General features: G+C 52.5%; 1 protein-coding gene across 1 annotated transcript in view; it reads right to left on the bottom strand.

Moving 5' to 3' along the window:
* LOC128270848 (klarsicht protein-like) overlaps window positions 1-18,219 on the bottom strand; it is a 93,817-nt gene extending 75,598 nt beyond the window's left edge. The window contains exons 1-3 of the mRNA XM_053008274.1: window positions 17,848-18,219; window positions 17,528-17,779; window positions 17,296-17,457 (exon numbers count right to left, since the gene is read on the bottom strand). Coding sequence (XP_052864234.1) covers window positions 17,296-17,457; window positions 17,528-17,779; window positions 17,848-18,219 — 786 coding nt within the window. The remainder of the gene's footprint in view (window positions 1-17,295; window positions 17,458-17,527; window positions 17,780-17,847) is intronic.
* Between the last annotated feature and the right edge of the window lie 1,736 nt (window positions 18,220-19,955).

Below are 19,955 nucleotides of genomic sequence, written 5' to 3'. Positions count from 1 at the left end.
GAGACGAATGCCCTTGTGAAGTTGAAGTTGGCGAAACCTTCCCCGCGTCAGAGAGCTACTTTGTGGTTGGCGTTTGTTGAAGATTGTTGTTGTGACCGGCTCTCACATGCGCAGTTAGTCTTTGTCCGCGGGCGCGTCTCGATTTGGGACACTCAAGTCGGGAAGCCCGCCAAAGTTGTGTTGTCGGTTATTAAATAAAGAAATAACGTGGAAACGCGAAGCGCGAGAATTATGTGCACGCAAGACTGAGAGGGTTTCGTCCCTGAACTCAGTTGCTCGTGATTGCTGGGACGCGAGAAGATCGTTTCTTTTATGATTTTTGGCTCAATGAAATAACTCTGACTCAGCAGTGACGAAGCACTGGCACACTTTGTATTCGACAAAGGAAAAATAGTAAACACATTTATGGGTGCTGAGCTAATTTTAACCGTTTCGTGTGTTCGGAACATTAATTTGCGAACATAGTTTAGCTGTCTGAAGCCCTTGGGAGCTATGATGATGATGCACTCTGCTACGATGCATTCAATGACGGAAAGAGCACTTCCAAGACGATGTTCTTTCTCCAGCCCTCAACAGAGCCAAGACCCATTTGGACACGATTAATCATCAACTCTGGGGCGAACAAAACGATGCCCATTGTAGCGCCCAACAGACCGCTGTGTTTATCAGCAGCAGCCAAGCGATGGAACAGTGTTTTGTGAGGGGAGCAACGAATCCGGTTCTTCGTGCTGGTCCGGAAAGGAAAATATACATCTCGCAGCCCCCGGCAGGCAGAAGGCCTTCCCCCAGTGTTGCTTCCTGCGCGCACCGCCAGCAAGCTTCATCCGTGAAGATTTAATTACCAACATGTGCTCGGCAGCAGCGCAGGCGTTCGCTATCAAAACATGTCGAGGGAGACACACAGAGAGCCACAGAGAGGGAGAACCAACCACAACAAGTTGGGAGCCTGGAGAATTGTGTACATCGAACGTGGTGGCGGCCCCCGGCGGGATGCATCCAGAAGGAATGCACATTTCACGGTGCAGCCCGCCGATGCATTCACGGAGCTGCAGCCGACGAAAACCTCGACGCTGCTACTGTTTGTGTTGTGCCCGGTGGTGTAGCACAACAGCTTTTTATGGCCGCGCAAACACAGACGCGAGCGCACACACACATCTGTGTGGGTTCCACTCTGTCAACGCCCTGGTGATGGTGGTGCGCCATGGTGTGCGCGTCCGATTCAATTGAAGGTTTTTTTTTCGTTGCGCCACAACATCGAAACCGTCAGCGCCAAGGCTCATTCAATTAAATTAAATTTCCACCCAATCGCAATCCATCAAACGCGCCGGGCGCACGCACGATGCACTCGGCGTCGTTCGCGTGATGCGCAAGGCGCTCTCCGCAAGCCGGGGCTGTCACAAGGTCCCGGCCGTCTGCCATTCGCTTTCAACCACGGATGCACGCGGCGTGGTTTATGCTGCAGAATGATGCTTTATTAGGTTCTCTTTGTATTGAACCAGTCGCCAGCCAGCCGCTTTAATGCAATCATCGTAAAAGGAAGTATGCGCACACAGCCGGGATTATATGGCCGGGATCGGGACGCTTCTAAGCTACCCAGGGGGTGAACCCTTTCGAAACGCTGAGCGACGGTGAGGAAAAAGTACAGTTGTGTCCGCTGAATGACCGCAGCGCACACAGCGGTACACTCCACACCCAGAAAACGGGTTAATTCCGGACCCCCTCTCGTATGGTGCGTCGCTGAAAGAGTTTCCATTTCAATGGGTTTCGTGTGGTTCTCGTGGAAAGAACCATTTCTATCGCCCCGTGCATCGGGCGCCAGGGAAATGCAAATGAAGGTATTCTTTATCAGCACAATCGGCGTGCCATTTCCGGTACCGAACACCGATAATGAAGGGGTCTCTGGTAGGAAATGTGTCGTTGTTGCGTTACCAAGCATTTAATTAAATGATAAAAAGGTCGCCCGAGCGACAGGAACTAGCTCACACTATTTGCGGTGCATTTCAAGGTGCGTCATTGAATTAACGGTGAACTGCACCATCCAAAAAGATAGTAAAAAACACACAAAAATCAATCAACTTTCATAAAATAAATAGAACAGATAGCAACAACGGTTGGAACGGTCGTGTAGCATAATGAAACGCTGCAAAGCGATCCGGCCGAAAGAGTTCGAACCCATCCATTAGCTACTCTGACCCTATCTCCCCCATTTTCGTGGGCTTGGGCTGGTAGTAAACCGTTGGGGGCCCCCGGCGGACGATAAGAAATGCATCGTGCCCCGTTCCAAGGCATATGCGTGCGGTCGCCCCATAAGAAGGCACTCGTTTCTTTTTCGTTCCCTCACAGCCACTGCGCCACCGTTTTATCTGCACGCCGTTTTTCCCGTTAAATGCTTCTCGGGGCCTTTATCGCGGTTGGCTTGTTTCGACAAAAATGGCTACCTCTCTTCCAAGTGGCGCGCCAGGGCAGAAAAGGGACAAAAATTCTTCCTCCCCAAGAACCGCGAGAACGTAGGGCGCTCCCCGCACGCTCGGTTCGGTTCGGTCGTCGAACGACGTTCAATTTCTCTGAACGCGGAATGCGGCGCTGGCGTCAGCCATTAATTTGTCGGCGGCCGGGCGCTCGTAGCGTCAGGAGCAGCTGAATTTAGCATACGATCACAGCGCTCCGATCGGTGTGAAAGGCCCCAACCAAGAGGGTTCGGCCGAAAATCGATCTTTGGTGTCACTCTTGAGATGAAGTATCCAACAAGCGTCATGATGAATATGAATATTTTGGACGCGATCGTGAACGACTTCTTCGTATTATTCTTCCTCCATCATCTTATGCTTTTAAAAGGGTCTTTTGGATCCGCGCGGTTCGAATGATCCCCTTATTCCGATTGCCTCTGCACCGTAAAGACCCTGAAAGACCTTTTCGCTTCAGAACAGGATTCTGGGCCAATGTTGCGAAGGGGGTCCCCACATCCATATGCAAAAGACACGCTCTCGATTCGAGGCCCCGCTTTCGTGTTTATGTTTACGTGCGGCACTTACGGTGGCGGAAGTTTTTATCTTCCCTTTCTGCATCACACGCTTCAAAAGTAGAGTGCGCAAAGTTTTATCTGAATTTGCGCAAACTCTCACACACACACACACAAATCAGTACGACTGTGGCCCCTTCAGGGACGCGAAGCGAACTTACTGATCGCGGGATCCACACACCCAAGACCGCTTCGCGGGTTTCTTGCCTTCGGACTTCTTCATCAACTTCTTAGCCGGACTTCTCCGGTTGTCCGGTTGGATCGCGCGATCGTTCGACCCTTCACTCTCTGGCTCTTATGTGTGGCGGTGGTCCTTCGAAGGTTCTTTCTTCTTCGCCGTCGTCTTGCGCGTCGTCTTGCGAGCGGTCCCTATCGTCGGCAACGATCGACCAAACCGCCCCAAGAAGCAGAAGGCCACCGAATTCGGCGAAAAATTCCTCATCATCTGCGCGACGCTTCCACCAACACACACGCACACACGTGAGACACAGTGGGTAGCGTCAGACCGCTTCTCAATCGCCGCATGCAGCATAAAAAAGGAACGCAAAGGCATGCCCCGTTTGCCCCGTTCGTACCCGGCGTTATTTATATCACACACATATTTCGTGTCTCTTGTCGCCACGCCTGCGTGTCGTCTTCTCTTCCCGCGCATCCTGGAGGATTTTCCTTTCGATGCTCAGTTCCACGGAAAACTCACCTTCTCTTCTCAGCTCGCAGCTAGGTATCGAGATAATTTCCCCTCGAGAGGATCTGTGGAGGTTTTCGCGTGCCGCAATCTGGTGATCACGTCCTCACGTGTGCGTGAGTCGGCGGCAGTAGTGTGTGTAGGTAAGATCGGGAAAAACGGAGATGCCGGCGACCAGCTTCCTTCAGACGCTTTGCCGACCGAAGGATTTCTATTTTAAAATATTCTTTTGCGTCACAAACTATCAACAACCATGAACTGAGCTGAGCACGTGCTTCGAGGGTTGCGTTTGAAGCGCACCGGTACCACACGCACACACTTTTATTCCTTTTGCTTGAGAGGTTTTAATATTTTTGCACAACTTTCCAATTCGAAGGCTCCACCGGGACGGTTCCGAACACGAACACTCCCCCACAGGGTGGGGCCGCTGGCGCTGCGAGAACACAACCACTAAAGAAAAGGAGACACATTTAGCAACACGACTCTTTGCCGGCACAGAAATTGCACAACAAAATTGTGATTTGGGAGGATCTTGAAAATAGAATCACTCTCGGCGGCAGATCGCTTCGCTCTCTCACTTCGCACACCGATTCAGGGGAGTTGCCAAATACGCCGTGTAGAACGCAGAACATTCACGCATTGCGCACCACACAACCACAAGCCTCTTCGGGGGGAGGCAGCAGTGTAATTAGCTCTCAATCGCTACCAGCCGCAATCACCATCAACTTCGCCGGCATCATCAGCATCCCCGCAGCAGCAGCTCAGCACACTGACCACCGCCCGGTTTGGGGCCGGGGCTTGGCTAAAGCTCCCCCGTTTTGGCCTTTTTTGGCTTTCGGGCCGGCTTTTTTGCTCCTTTCTCTTTCGGCACACGTACGCACGCACACGCGCACCGGGTACCGGGTGCACCGGTGCAAACCCAAAAGTGTTGCGAAAAAGACCACGCGATCACGCTCGCCGACTGAAGTGACACACTTCAGAGAGCGCATCGAACGGAGGAGTTATGATGAAAGTTACCGGGCGCACCGGGAAAAGGTGGAAAACGCCAAGTGGAAGCTCTCACCGTAACCGCCGGAAAGAGTCGATGGAAAACTCCACTCCGGGGCGGAAAATGCACAACACACAAACTCAAAACAGACACGACCGGTAAACAGAGGAAACAACAAACAAATGAAGGGAAAAGAAAAGCGACGACGAGGAACACTCTCCGACACACGTTCGCGTTTTTGAAATTCAACTTTTCGTCTATTTTCCTGAGCCTCCGTCTCTTTCGAACCTGAGTTCCCAGTGTCTGCATTTGCGTTGCCGGTCTCTGGTTTTCTACTCTAAATTTTCCGAAGTTTACCGAACATATCCGAAGTCTATACCCTTTGCTTCGGGAAACGATTGGAGTTTCGACCGAAGAGCGTTCGGGTTGCTCAGCTGTTGCACGCGCCACTCACGGAACACGTTTCGTCGACGAATCGATGAACGACGCCCTGGCGAAGGAAGACCGAGTTTTCGCGAAATTGATCGTACGATCTGCGATCGCGACTTCGTTCTCATAAAATGGAATATTTCCGAATAAAATATATTTTTGGAGCGTTTAGCCATTCAAAAATTCGTGGACCAAAATCGATGGCAACAACTAAGTCGAAGCATTGTCAAAAAATGCATCGGAAAGATGGTTGTGATCCAGTTTTTAGAATATAAAAATGCGCATCGTTCCATACTCACTGCGCACCGCGTTGTTTGTGTTTCCCGGCCGGCGAGATCTGAACGAATCTGTGTCATGGAACATAACTCACCTGGAAGAAAGCGAAAAGAGAGAGAAAATGTCACCCCATTAGCTTGGTTTATCGCTGAGACAAATTATTATTTTCTTTCCTGGATCTCGTTGTGTGGGGAGGCGATATCTACCCAACAGTTTAAGCAGCGCGACAGTATCACCTAAATCGTACAAATTATTTCCAGTAGCCCCCAACACAATTTCTCGGGCCTCCAAAGTTTTCGGTGAGGGGTCCTAATACGGGCCCCTGCCGTCTGTATCACATTTCACCTTTTGCCGTTTATTTTTCCCTTTTTCCCCCAAAACGGCGGATGGAAACTTAAGTCATAAAGCTGGGCGCGAGCATGTTCACGGCGCAGAGAACCAACACACATTATGTTGACACATTTAGCTATGTCTTTGGAAGAACCCACCGCCCCGGGTTGGCCCCAAAAAGGGAAAGCTCGATGTTAATTACAGACACACACATTTCTTCGCACATAATAACAATCGGGTTCTGTTTTGGGGTCGAAACAGCGTTTGACAGCTTAAGTCTGGTGGTGGTGTCTGGTCAGACGAAACCAAACCGAAAGGTGACATTGACATTTGGATGCCATCCGCCCGCCGGGGTTCCGGCCAGCGTCGGGGGGGGATTGGGACCACCACACCCGCGGTGTGGTGTATTGTCACAGTCACTTCTTCAAGAAGTCACACGGACGCCAAACCAAACCGGCCATCCGGTGACGGGTGAAAAAAGTCGATAAATGAAGAAGAAAATCACGCCCGTGCCGGCCCGAAACCGAGCCGGGGAATCAGCACTTGGAAAAGAAGAACTGACCATAAACGGGCGTTACCACCCCGGCCGGCCGGCTGGCCAGGTGGCCGTCTGTGGTCACATTGGCACATTTTATTCATTTTTTGGTACATTTTGGGTGTTTCGGTTGGCTGCGGGGTTTTTGTTGCTGCGCTGTTGCAGTGTGGTTCAATGAAGCGGATCGCCCGTTTGCTGCGGACGAAACACAATCGCTTTTGTGGCGGGCGGGCGATTAGTCATCAGCAAAATAGATTGTGCAAGTTGCACCGGAGAAACAGAAACATCCAACGGGTGAAGTAAGAAACAATTAACGAATGCCATAAACCGACAACGGAACGACAAGCACCAAACGAACCAACTAACGTCAAATGAAGAAGCAAATCAAACACGCCACAATTTATTGAACGTTAATGCATCCTAATTTGGTCGACTCAGTGCGCAATCAAGCAATGAGGATCAGAACCTAAGCTCGATGGAGCTGTGGGATTTTAAATTCGTTAAAGGTGAGTAACCTTTTTCCTTTTGCCAAGCATTTTAAAACATGCGTTACATGGAAAAACCGAAAAGTTGACCGAACCATGACCGTACACACGTTATCCGACGTTGAAGGTGAAGTGATCCGAATTTTCGGTATAGGAAAAACGTACCCAACGCGCCGACGTTCACCGGAAAAAGGCGTTAGAAAATCGATCAAAATTGGTTCACGAACCATGGCCAAATGGCCACACGCACGTAACCGCGCCACAACCGCACAACGAAAAGTGGGACTCGCTGCTCCGTGCCCCCCCTCTCCCCAATCCGGAACACCGTGGCCGTGGGGTGTATCGCAGCATCGCTAACCTAAATCACGGTGGCGGCACCGCCGAAGCAAACCAAGAAAAACTGACCAACGTTTTTCCATCTCCAGTGCCCCGGGTTTTGTGGTTACCAACCTTCTTTGAATGAGTTTACTTTTTCTTCCTTTCACGACCACACAAACGTAATCCGCGATCCGGACGCGCGTTTCGTGGAAATCTCCGAGAAAATCTCTCACCCGGCCGGGGCCAGCCAACCCACCGGCCAGCCCCGATCGTGGGTCATCGTGTGGGATGGATCGACCGACTTATGCTGCCGGCCGGACCGAAGATGCAGATCACCTACTGGACGATTTTTCCCAGTCCTGAAATGGAAAGAAAATGCCATGCTCCATTCCATCGCTCATCGATGATCATGGGCACGCGTGAGCATTAACCGATGGCCCAGAAAAAAGCAGCCAACATCTTCCCGTATCACTGGACAAGTCCCCCACTGGACACAAGTGAAGGTGTTTCGTTTAAGTGGCTCGGTTCGGTTCGGCTCGCGGGCAGGCTAATGAGAGACGGCGATCGTGGCAAACGGTAAACATAATTCCTGTTGGTACCATGCCACCATAACAAGCGTCCAATAATTGCCATCCGACGCCGCAGCACGTGATCCGGCGGATCCGTTACGAATTCCAATTACTTACTCGCAGGATAGGGGATTAACAAAATGGGGCGCAAAAAAACCCTTCAATCTTCCGACTGTTCCGTCAAAGTAGCAAAACAAAACAGAACAAATTAGATATGAGCGAGAGAGAGGAATCCGTAAGAAAAATTGCCATCTTGTACGGGTTTCTTCCGCGGTGCGATCAGCACGCCATGATTGATGAGTGGGCCGGCCACGTGGTCGCGTATTGCGTGAGGCCTTTCGCGATCGAAGCGCCCTGTATGAACCACCCTGTGATCTTCGGGAACCCTTCCCGAAGCCTTCGGGAGGGCATTCTAGATGGCAATCTCTTGGCGTTACCCCAAAAGGCAGCAGAAGGAACACCAAATTAATAACTGACCAGGAAATCGGGAAAAACCCCACCCGAGCCGAACCGAAGAAAGACGAAGGAACGACACCGAAGACTCGTAAAGAATCCTCAATATTTTTTTGGTGTCTTTTTTTTCTTTTCGTTGAGCGTGCCACAAAATGGCGTACCCTTTTTTCGTCCGCCTGGTTTCGGTTTAATGCGTTCGAAAGCAAATCGAAGGGCCTGTCAATCTGGTCTGTCCGGGAGCTATGCCTTCCCAGGTGGAGGTTAGCTGCGCAAGCGAATCCTCTTAAAAAGGGCCCCGAATGGGGCAAGAAAAGCAAGAAAAGAAGCAAATGGACAGTTTACAAATATTGCAGAACATTACGACTCCTTCAGTAGCATCCGTAAGGCCGTTCCCGTGGGCAGTTCCAATAAAGAAGAGCTCGAGCTCACCGAGAGATCAGCTCGAGTCCAGCAGAAGCAGAAACATTATTTACGATCAATTGTGTCTCGCACCCGAACTGGTTGCGCTGACGATCGATCAACACCTCAACGCACGAAAAGATGCCGTGCCAACGGGACCTTTCGCTCCCATTATCACGTTTTTTTTCCTCGTGTGTAATTTGGAGTCCCACTTTGGCGTTCGATGCTGCCACGGGGAATGAAAATCGTGCGTGACGTTGTTCAACAAACGTCAAAATTCGGGGGCAGGAACTCCCTTCTGGACCCTCCCTTACGCGTGGTTGCAGCGGTATGCATTTGTGACCGTCTTAAATGGTCCGCGCCACTCCGTTTATGCTGTTGGTCCGACACACAATCGCAACCAATCCCTTCGCGCAGCATTATTGTTACAACGGCTCACCTTCTGGCTGCTGCTGCCGATGATGATGATGATGAAACCATCTTTCACAACCGCAAGATAACAATTCATTAGGCCCCACCAGATCGCGCGGCCGAACCAGAGAGTGCATACTTTCCCGCTGCGGCGGCGACGGCGGCGGCCAAAATAATGCTCCCCGAAACGCAAATCATCCTGAAAGGGCCCGCTCCGGCCAGCTGGCTCCGTAAAGGGAAAGGCTCAGGGCGACCCTTTAAGACCCCTACGCTTCCTTACAAATTGCCGGGACACGCTGGGGCCGTGATCAGATCCAGCCGCGCTGCGCCGTGTGCGCTGCGCTTTCCATTTTTTGGGAGAATGAGAAGCAAATTTTGCTTTCGTCGAACCATTTTTCTTGTGGCCGACTACCCGCGGAGGGGGCTGGGCCCACGAGAGTGTGTCACATAATCACCTCCACTGAAAGGGAGCTGCTGCTGGTGCTGCTGGGGATCATTAAAAAATAAAAACACTTTCAACCGTGACGCGACCGGGGCGGTAGTGAGCATCATTTTTATCAGCACCATTTCATCCCTTTCACGGCACGGCGTGGCCAAGTGGCCAAGATGTTATCGCCGCGATTAGTGCGAGAAGAGGGCGGCACACCAAAAAATGAAGGGTTCCCTTTTTTGTGGGTCGTTGAAGTCACCGGGACTGGACCGTGGCACGTGTGGCGCGATGAGACGACAGAGCATTCCGAACGGAACGGACGAAGCAGAACGCAGCTATCAAGGGGGATAAGGGACACCAAGAAGCACCACTTCTATGTTGGATTATAACAAGAAGAGTGTTGCCGAAAGCGCAGCAAATCGTTTGAAGGTCGTCTGCCTCGGTGATCGAAATTCTGACGGCGCCAGAGCGAGCGGTGGAGATCACAGCATGAAATCCTCGGTTTCTGTGGTTTCTTGGAAGCCGCGCCCAGCATACGATGCAGGGCCTCGTGGCCCCACTTGATTACAGTGCGCCGCCGCACTACAATCTTCGGCGGCACAATCATATCGAATGCATAAAAGCAATCTACCCGGCGCAGGGCTTCCTCCCAGATGTTCCGAAGCGCCCCGCACTTAAGTGGTGCGATCGATTAAACGCAAGGTACGTTCCAGAGCCTTCACGCAAGTGCCGCCGCAGGTTCTCTCTATTATCCCTCGAAGAAATTCTTTCCAATCCGCCTTTCGTGGTGCGCCATTCCCGCCACAGCCACCGGGGAGAGAAAGAAGAAATTAACGTCGGGGAGATTGATCTACACCATTTTCTCCGCCCGGTTTCCCCCCGGTGGACGGTCCGTTCGTCCGCCGCGGGTGTTAGAGTTATGATTGTTTCATCTTGTTATGAATCACTTGCTGGCGGCCGGTTGAGGAACGTTCTTGAAACACGCACTTCACGCGTGCCGGACCACGCGGATGCACGGATCGCCACGGGGAAGCGGCGCAGGAGCTGATTAAGAACATGGCCTCTCGTCCGCGACCGTGTCCATGGTTGCCCCCCCCCCCCCCGGCCCGCGCGGAGGTCACCTACCGTGCTGAGCAGCGCAACTGGACCTGAACCGGATTCACCTGGACCCGGCCCCTTCGGGCTTCGGGTGGGATTCCAAACGGTACTTCGCCTGGTTCCATGGTGGCTGGAAGGCATCCGTCCGCCTCGGTGCCGCCGGAAGGGGCTCGGTGATGATGAAACATGCCAGCCAAGGGCCACGGCCACCAGATTGACAAGTGTCGGATTAATGAAAAACGATTAAAAACAAACCCCGAACGCCTCTGACGGTGCGCGGTGTCCAGGTTGGACAGGTTTCATCGACAACACGAACAGGATGCCGCACCCAGCCCCGCCCTCGGGACCCTTCGACAACACTCCGGCACACGCACACCTAAATGAGATTCCACGGCTTAGGCGCGGGGTGATTGGATTGGGGCCGTTGAGCCGTCGAAAGGTTTATCGAAAATCTAACTTCTTGCGTTAATTTGAAACAACGCAGCAAACGTCAAAGTGAGGCGTAACGCGTAACGACATGATCTGCGTGGGAAAGGACATTCCCTCACAAGAAAAAACAAACCTGCCTGCCTGGCCGTGTTAATGGTTCTTTCAGGGTTGGGTGACAACGGAATAAAACAGCATTCAGCAGAGCGCACGCGATAAAAACGCAACCGCGCACACACTATCAGGTAGCTTTCATCCTTTCGCTTTCCGCGATCACGGCAGAACTGTCGAACACGCCAGACGCCGCGTGCCACTCGTTTTACTTTGCCTCTCCTCCTCCGGACAGCTCTAATCCGGTCCCACAAATCACCGACCACCGCGAGTTGTCCGAGAGAGAGCATTAAAATGAAATATCAATTGAATGGTGCGCACCCAACGGCCCATCGGCGCAAGGAGCCGACCGGCTACTGGAGTTTCTGCCGTGCCTATGCCGGCGCCACCGCCGCTGCTGCTCCTGCTGCGTGTTTCGCGCATTTGCTCCAAATAAAAACGCACAACTAACGCCACCCCGACGATGGAAACTGGTCAACGCGCCAGCCAGTGCCTTGCGCCGGCGGCTCCTACGACGCGGCCACTACAAATTGGCTCTGTCCGGCAGCCGGTCCCCCTCCCCAGTTTTTTGGTTCCGTTGGGCTGCTGCAAAATGCGCAAACCCATATTTCACCTCCAGCGTCGTCGAACCGTATCGGAGCATTTTTTATTTGTTTTATCTAAAACGACTGCCAACGGAATCGCGATCCCGTCCGATCGATTCCGTTTCGGTTGGTTTATGGATGGGAAAGAAGAAAAAAGAAAACCTCGCGACCGATGAAACGTTTCCTTCATCGCTGTGGCCACAGCCACCGGCTCTGTTGGCGCACTCTCTCGTCGTCGTGTCGTCACTTCTCCTAATGCCAGCCTCTAACAGCTTTTAATGATTTTAAATGATTTCGCCAGAAACCGGAAAAAGTGCCAACGCGCGAATCGCTGACAAACGATGCCAGTGAGAGGCCACGTGCCCGCGCGCGCACGTCTCTTGGGGGTCATGAAAGACAGCGCAACCAGAACGAGCAATAAATCGAAACCGCGGCGCGCGTAGTAGAAGTGAAATTTCTTTTAATTGACCATTTACGATCGGGTTTCCCGCTTTCCTTCCCCGCCACTCGTACGATCAATGCCACTGCGTCTGACGCATGAACCGCAAGTCTACGGTTCAAGCGCCACCCTCGAGTGCCGTGTTTGGCAATTGGCCATTTTCACAATCGAAAACGTCTCCCGGAGGTGCACAGTCCGGCGGCGGGCGAGTTGAACGTTTTCCCCGTGCGTCATGCGTCGAGATGGCCCGCGACCCCCCGTGTGGGAGCGAGGCGATGGTGGCACCAAGTTTAGCCGTTTTCCACCGTAGGACCGGATTTCGCCAGCGCCACGCGTTGGTTGGAAGAAAGCGCGTTCTTTATCGGCTTTTTATCGGTGCGTCCTGTGCCGCCTGCAATTGCACCGAACGCTCGGTAACGGAGATCAATTAAGTTCCGATTGAGAGAACGCCCTCCGGGGGTGGTCGTCTCTGACGGCGGAGTGTTTCCTCAGTTCCGTTTCGCCTTCGGCCCAACTACGAACATAACCCACTCCCCGTTACGCCACTCAGTTGCGAGCCAATCACACCACCAATCGATCGATACATAACGCGCGCGCGGCGATTTTCGCGGCCCAACACTGGGCCGCCCAGCGCCAAATTATTATCCAACGACACCAGATACCGCCTCGCTGCTTCTTCCTACACACCCAAATAAGGAGGAATGTTTACAAATTGCAGAATGATTAAGTCGTTGAATCCACAGCGCGCGCGGCTCGCTATCCTGCGTGCCGGTGGTGCCGGTTAATCGTCGACAAGGAAGCCGGTTGCGCGCCGGTTGGACGATTTTCTGTCATCATCGCCCGGGCGGCATCGAAAACGGAACGGTGATTCGATCAACAAGAAGCCGCGGCGAATCGGAGCCCCCCGCGGTTTGGGGAAGTGAAAGTGGCAACAGAGTTTGTGGTGGTGATCGGTGATCGAGAAACAATCAATCGACGCTAAAGTAGCGTCTGCTGCGCTCTCTGGCGCTTCTTCAAGTGACGGATAAATTGTTTCGAACAACATCCTGCATGGGCCCGAGGGTTACGGCGGAACATCGCACTACCTATTAGTGGCCAATTTGGAGGCAGATCTTGCGGTGAGCGCTGACAGTGTGTAGCGCGCGGCCGTCAAGGGTTCAATTCCGGTGTTGCGCAACTGCAAATGGGCCCCCGTTTTTCTAAGCATCTGATTGAGGGGAACATAAGGCTCACGGCCAATAAGTGAGATGAGATGATAGGGCCAATATTGTCTAAAGCCGTTAATAGTTGGGCCAATTGGCTACAGGTAACAACACTAACCCAAGCGCAATTTAACGATACCTTTCTCAAATGTTTATCGCCCGAGCCGTTCAAAGATCCGTGCAGGATGCAAAATTGACCATCTGTGTCTCAAGTGAAGATTATCTCCTTTACAAGGAGAAACATCATAATCAGTCGTTTCATTTCACTCAAGCTGCCAACCAGTTCCCGCTTAACCGGCAGCTTATTTCTGCCAGCTCCGGAGCTCAACAGCGCAGTTATTTTCCCAACATCTCTTAAGCTTCGTGTGTCCCGTCTGGGCACGTTCGCGAATGTGTTGCTTACGCCGCGTATCTGTCACAACGCGCACCGCGCGTCAAATGCAAAGCTGATGCAGTGTACCGCAAATTTTAATTAAACATTAAACCTTTCCGCGACCACAGACCCGGGGGCATTTATGATTCTGCTTTTTTTTCGTCCCGTTTAACCACCACTCAACGGCAACATGTTGTGATGGCGGCACGTCTAATTGTCGCTGCGCAAGGTCCCTGTTAACGCCGTCACGGCAAATGGTATTTTCGATGGCAGCTTCTCCAGCGAAGGATCGATCGAGTGAGGTCGGCTTCCAGCAGAAACGTGGCTTAACGGGATCGAATCGCTTAGCACCGTAGATGGATATTCAATTTAAGGTGCACCAAACCGTGCACCGGGACCAACTGCAGTTAACAGCCAGTCACAGACCACGGACGGTTAATTATCTCTAACGTGCCAAATGTAGGTTAATTGTGGCGCGACCGGCGCGAGAGCACGCGGATACAGGATCGGCGGTTCTGTGCACACAGTAGCATCGCATCCCTTCACTGGACTCTGCTCTGGATCCGGAGACGGTTAGCTGTGGCCGCGTCGTGTCGTAAATCCTTCTCTGGGCCCTCCGGTCATCGTCCGGTACAGTGTGATGTATTAGATCACCTCACGTGGCGTTACCTGCCGTATGGTGTCGATTAAAAACCACCGCACGTTCGTGATTTACGGTCGAAGGGTTTTTCGGATCGCGGACCCATCATCTTCGGTCCGACCGCAAGACCGGCAGAAATGGAAAGTCCGCAAAGGCAGGGCAACGGCAGGTGTTGTTGGGGCACCCATTCGCGAACTTATTCATGTTTTAATGGCGTCGAACAGAATCCGCTCGCGCAGTTCCGGCATCTCGCGATTGCGGGGCCACCCCCGGGCGAAGATGCGAACACACAGCATGAACACTCAACATATTTCCCACACAGCCGGCCAACAACAATTAGAAAGGATCCCTCCGGGGCGTGACCCGTTTCCGTCGCCGATAAGCCCTCCACGGACGTGGGGCACAGCGCATTTCCACGCTTTTTCTGCCATCTGATTCGGCGGCGGCCACGGGGCCCGACGCATCTGTGGGGCTGATGAAAGTGATGCAAAATCGGTGAATCGGTGAGTCGTGGTGAGCAGTTCGAATTCGAAACGGTTTGAAACTAATCAATTTTGACTGCGCCGTGGCCCGATGCTTCATTCATGCCTGCCAGCAAGTCCATCTCCTTCACTGCGGGTGTTTCGTTGGAGAACGGCCCCGGGAACGGAAAGGGAACGTGAAAACATGTTTCGCCAACTTGTGCCACGATCAATTAGCCCAACTAGGGGACGACCCGTAGCGGAAGGTTTCACGCTTTAATCCGGCACGGCCCGCTCCGTGAGCACACCGTCGTCGTCGTCGCCGTGGACAGTTTCGAATTCTTCCCTTTTCGGTTCGGTGGGAAAAGCGGGCGAACCAAAGGCAAAGCGAGACGGCAAGCGTGAAGCGAGCAAGATGGGAACACGGACCGATGGACGCAACAGGCGACACTCGCGCCGACAGATTGGAGGATGATTGAGGAGATTTTCCTGCGCGGCCGGTAAAAGTGGCGCGCGCGCGCAACCGACAGCAGCCGGGGCCATCGGTAAACGGGTTTCCCTTGTAGCCACCGTATCGGAATCTAATCTAATTAAGCCACAAACGAAACGGCAGCGGCGCTTTCGGCGCAGCAGTAATTGCCGTGTGAAAACGAGGTCAGCCTCCGATTGGAGCTTCAACCGAAACCTCCGTCGCCGTGCAAAAAGCCTCCATCCTGTTGGCCATCCTTTTTTCTGTGTGGGTGTTTATCGTATTATTCAATATTTTGGGTGCCTATCGAGGCATTTTAAATGCACAGCGGTTGCAACGGATAGAGCGCATCAATCATCGGTCCCGCGGCGGCGGTTGCATCATCTGGACCGATAACGATCGCAAATTGTGTGATGCAATACGGATAGAAATATTAGCGTCTAATAAATGAACCCTTCGCTTTGAAGTCTCCGGACCGCGGTCAGACAGGCAGAAAATCACGAAACGTGGGCGGAAATTTTTCACACCAAGTCTTATTTAAAAAACCGAACATTACTGATTCAACGATTGAATGTTTTCCTTCCTCTTACCGGCGAATTTGGCGAACCGACGAATTCGGAAGGGTTCGATTCGATTATTAATTATTACTTACTGATAAATTCTTAATTCCGACGTAACCGAAACAAAAATAAGAATAGAAGTAAGAATAAAAATATTCAATTTTTTCCGTTCCTTTTCCATTCATTAACAAATAACAAAAATAATTTACCATAATTTCAACTTTGTTATGGCACGTAACGCTACCGTAATGTCTCGGCTAGAAGCGTTATTCATGTTACGAACTTGAAAGCGCTGCTTACGATTGCATACTTTCAGGGGTATTCGGTGATGTGTGCTGTCGGTTGGTGTCTGCAACTGACAGCATTACACTTTACGAGGCATGGAGGGGTTTTATACTAAAAATAATCGTTTTAAGACATTTTTAAGGGAACGCTATCCTTTTGAATAAATTAGACACTTATCTACAAAATGAACATAAGAAAAACATCGCCCATCGTAATGAAAAGTTTCACAATCCTCTCAAAGCTAAACCGAGAGTCCCATTGGAGGCGAAAAGTGAAAGACATTTCAACACACGAAAAACAGTTTCCACTTTGCTCAACATGCCCATCTTGTCAGCAGCATGTTAACGCGCCACACCAACTCAATGCCTCCATTTGTCAGTCTTTCCACCAATCAACGTCTTTTCGGTCAGGAGCGTCCCTAAATCACCAAACGACACGGAAAAATATACAAACTAATTCCATCGTATCATAACTTTTGCTGCCCACTCTCGAAACAGCGTTCAAAACGACAAGCTGCTAGGACGTTTACATTTCAACACGGTTTCATAACGCGTGCAGAGAACCACCCCCCTAAAACATCAGAGTGGAAACCATCACCGACAGCGTCGACGACGACGACGATCGATGCGGTTCCGCACACATCGTACGCCATCCGAGCGGTGGATGGAAAATATCACCGCCTGGAAAGCCGTTTTCATTTGCCAACGAACGTGGCTGAGTGGCAGGTTTACCGGTCGCCGACACTATATTTGTCAATGCTTCTAAATTGGATCAATCTCATCCCATCCATCCTCCGTGTGACACGGTCATAATCCATCCCGGATGCCAAACATTTCTTCTTTCGCCCTACGTTTTGGAACGCACTAAAGTCGGTCACAGCGAGCTCGATTTCATCTTTCACCGAAACGCCGATCCCAAGAACTGTCCCGGATTCCCACAGCAAACATTGAACGTATCGTTAGTAGGAAAAAACCCGTAATTTAACTCCCAAACAGTTTGGAAGTTCTGTCCCAAGGGAAGCGCATCTTCCAATGGGACAAAGTTAATGACCGCGGGCCCGCAATTGATGGTATGTTTTGTTCTCTTCGGTGAGATGCACTAACAGGCCAATCTGAAGCCAATGGGACTAGGAGTATGTTCCGAGCATCACTGCTGCCAAAGTTCTATCGGACGTACGGTGGGGCGGGCTATTTTTAAAACCCTTGAGAAGTATTCAGCCCGTACGATCGTACTACTGGAAGGGAGCGCATGCAGGGCCCCCGGACGCGAAAATGGTTTAAGCGATCTTACTCCCCACGGCAGAGCGCGCGCTCTACTCACCCCGTGATCCACTGCCAGCTTCTGTAGCTGCTCGATGCTCAGTCTCTTGGTTTCCGTCACCGACGGCACTCTGGCCACCCGGTTCTCCATCTCCCTGATCCACTGGCGCAGCAAGCGCGGATCGCCGTAGAAGCGGTGCGTTTGAATTGGTTTGAACAGGGCCTACAATCGGATCGGAAAACCGCGTGTTAGGAGTCTTATCCGCAGCAGGGCTTGGCACAGGGCTTCGTACCTTCCGGCAGCAGTTCACATCACCCTCCGGATCGTTCCGGCAGATGGGGCCTTCGATTTCCCCTCTGGCCTCCCGACAGCTGTCGAGCAGGTTGGTGTCCATGATGAAGTTGTAGTTCGTCTGCAGCGCGGCCCAGAAGTCGTCCTTGCCGAGCCCGGTGTTGGTCGTGCTGCTCTGCAGGCTGCACGAGCTGTGACTGTGGCCACTGCCCCACGACCGGCGCCATAGCTCGCGCTCCGTGTCCCGTTTTTTCTAAAACGACAAACAAAAACCTTGCTCATTAGTTTGTCCCAAACGACGACGGGGCGGTTGGAACTTACCTTCAAACTGTTGTACGGACGATCGATACGCAGCCGGTGCTGGGCCATTTCCGAGCCCTCCGGCGGCCCTTGTGGGGGCAGCGAGTTGAGCGAGAGCGACGGTTTGATGAAGCAACTCGGACTGTTGTTGCCGCTGCTGCTGCTGACTGTAACCGACGGCCCGGGACCGTTGGCCGTGTGTGTCGGAGTTGTAGTACTACTTCCGCTGCTACTGGACATCCCGCCACCGTTGCTGGGTCCGCTTATGCCTACGCTAGGGCTACTTTGTACAATAGAACTCGAGCCGGTCGCCGTCCGGCTACCGACGGCTGCCGCCGACAGCTCGAGGGTCTGTGGTTTCATGATGTTCGAGGAATCGCCTTCCACGCGCATCACGCCTTAGACTAAAGACCTTCTGCCGGGGCCCCTTGACGGGCACGGGAGGGAACTGTACGTTTCGGCCGCGAGCAGACGCCTCCGACTCCGAGCCTTCTTAGTGGCCCAAGAAGTGGACCAGTGGCACGCCGAGCGCTCGGGAGCGATTTTGCGGTCCAACCGACATGTTTCCAGTGATCGGTGCGCCGTCCAAAATCCCTCTTCGGTGTGCCTCCACGGTAAGCCACAAGATGAATATTTTCAAACGTTGGAAAATCTGCAAAATAGAAAAGGATAGAAGCGTGACATTAGAACTCGGCCATTAGACTCTTAAAACGGGGAAGTTATAGCGTAACAGTCTTAAGTCTAGTGCCTCAAAGACCCACCGCCTAGTCCACAGTCAGACTCCTGATTCTTTTTCCACTTGCACCACAACCCAAGAACACCGACCGATCGCGTAAGGGACGATCGAGAACACGTCGAACAGATCAAACGGGAGGCCAGCGCCGTAATGACTCCCCGGTGATCGCAGTCAACCACGACTACGACTCGACTCTGGAAGCGGCGCGCACACTACGCACCACCGCATGGAACGCTCAAAAATAGCAAAACGTGAAATCGGAGCCGATGGCCGACCCAGCACGCCCCTCTCGCCCATTCGCGCCGGATGTTCCGGACTTCTGTCATCGTTCCTTCGAGCAACGGCACCGGTTGACAAATCGCTACCGCGAGATAGAGACAGAGAGAGAGAGAGCGGGTCGCGATGTCGGAAACCGGAAAGAGTTTGAATTGAGAACGTGACATTCTTCGGGAGCGGCCCGCAGAGATGGCGAACCGCATACTCTCCTCCGGGACACTATCGACGATCGACGATCAACGATCGCCGACGAGATATCGAGACGATCACTTGTCGGAAGATTTAAATTGCTTCCTGCTCCGGGGGGCCCGGTCGGTGCGCGGTCGCTCATAGATCATCGATTTGTGCCGTGTGGACTCCGTAGACTACACTATGGCGTCCCGTCAGCTGGCGGGATGTATAGTTTCCGGTCGGCGCTTTTCCAATCCGGGACCCGCCAAGTGTGTCCGACGTTCCCACTGACTTCTGATGGTGCACTGGGGGTCGATACGTTCTATCCATTTTAGATACACTACCCCGAGCTCGGCTAATAAAACAACAACAGTCCGAGTCCGAGAGCTCCTCCGGCTCGGTCCTATTACTGTCTCGACACTTTGGTTTTATGTTGCCACCCTGCCGGACTGAGAATGCAAATAAAGTTCTTAACGATGTGTCATGAGTAACGCATCGCAGCTTAGCGCTTCCAGGGCTTAGTGCGCCGCCCGAGTGGAGGGCATCGGCTTCTCGTCGATGCAGTTAACGTATTTTTAGCCTTAGACTCCCCACTCGAGCTCCTCCGTCGCCGCGCAACGAGAACGGAGTAACTGTAGAAGAGCGGAATCCACCCGAAGCCAGGAATCTGTGGCAGTGTTTCTGGAGGCCCCGACGAAGGTTTCAGATTCTCGCTGATGGGTCCCCGCTCTCCCCCGTTGAGACAACAAATCACTCCACACACACACACACCGCTCGAGCGAAAGGGCGGCAAAGAAACTCGATGCGTAACTTGCCGTATGCCGTGCACGTCGCCGCCGTCAAGACGCCGCGCCCGACGGGACCGGAGACCGACGCCAACGACGGGATGATGATGACGTTTTGTAACGCCTCGCGTACCTCGCGCGTACGTTTAAAATTCCGCGAT

The sequence above is a fragment of the Anopheles cruzii genome, chromosome 3 (genome assembly GCF_943734635.1).
Source record: "Anopheles cruzii chromosome 3, idAnoCruzAS_RS32_06, whole genome shotgun sequence".
Lineage (NCBI taxonomy): Eukaryota > Metazoa > Arthropoda > Insecta > Diptera > Culicidae > Anopheles > Anopheles cruzii.
The sequence above is the reverse complement of the archived record's forward strand: the minus strand, read 5'-3'. Positions and strand labels throughout refer to the sequence as shown.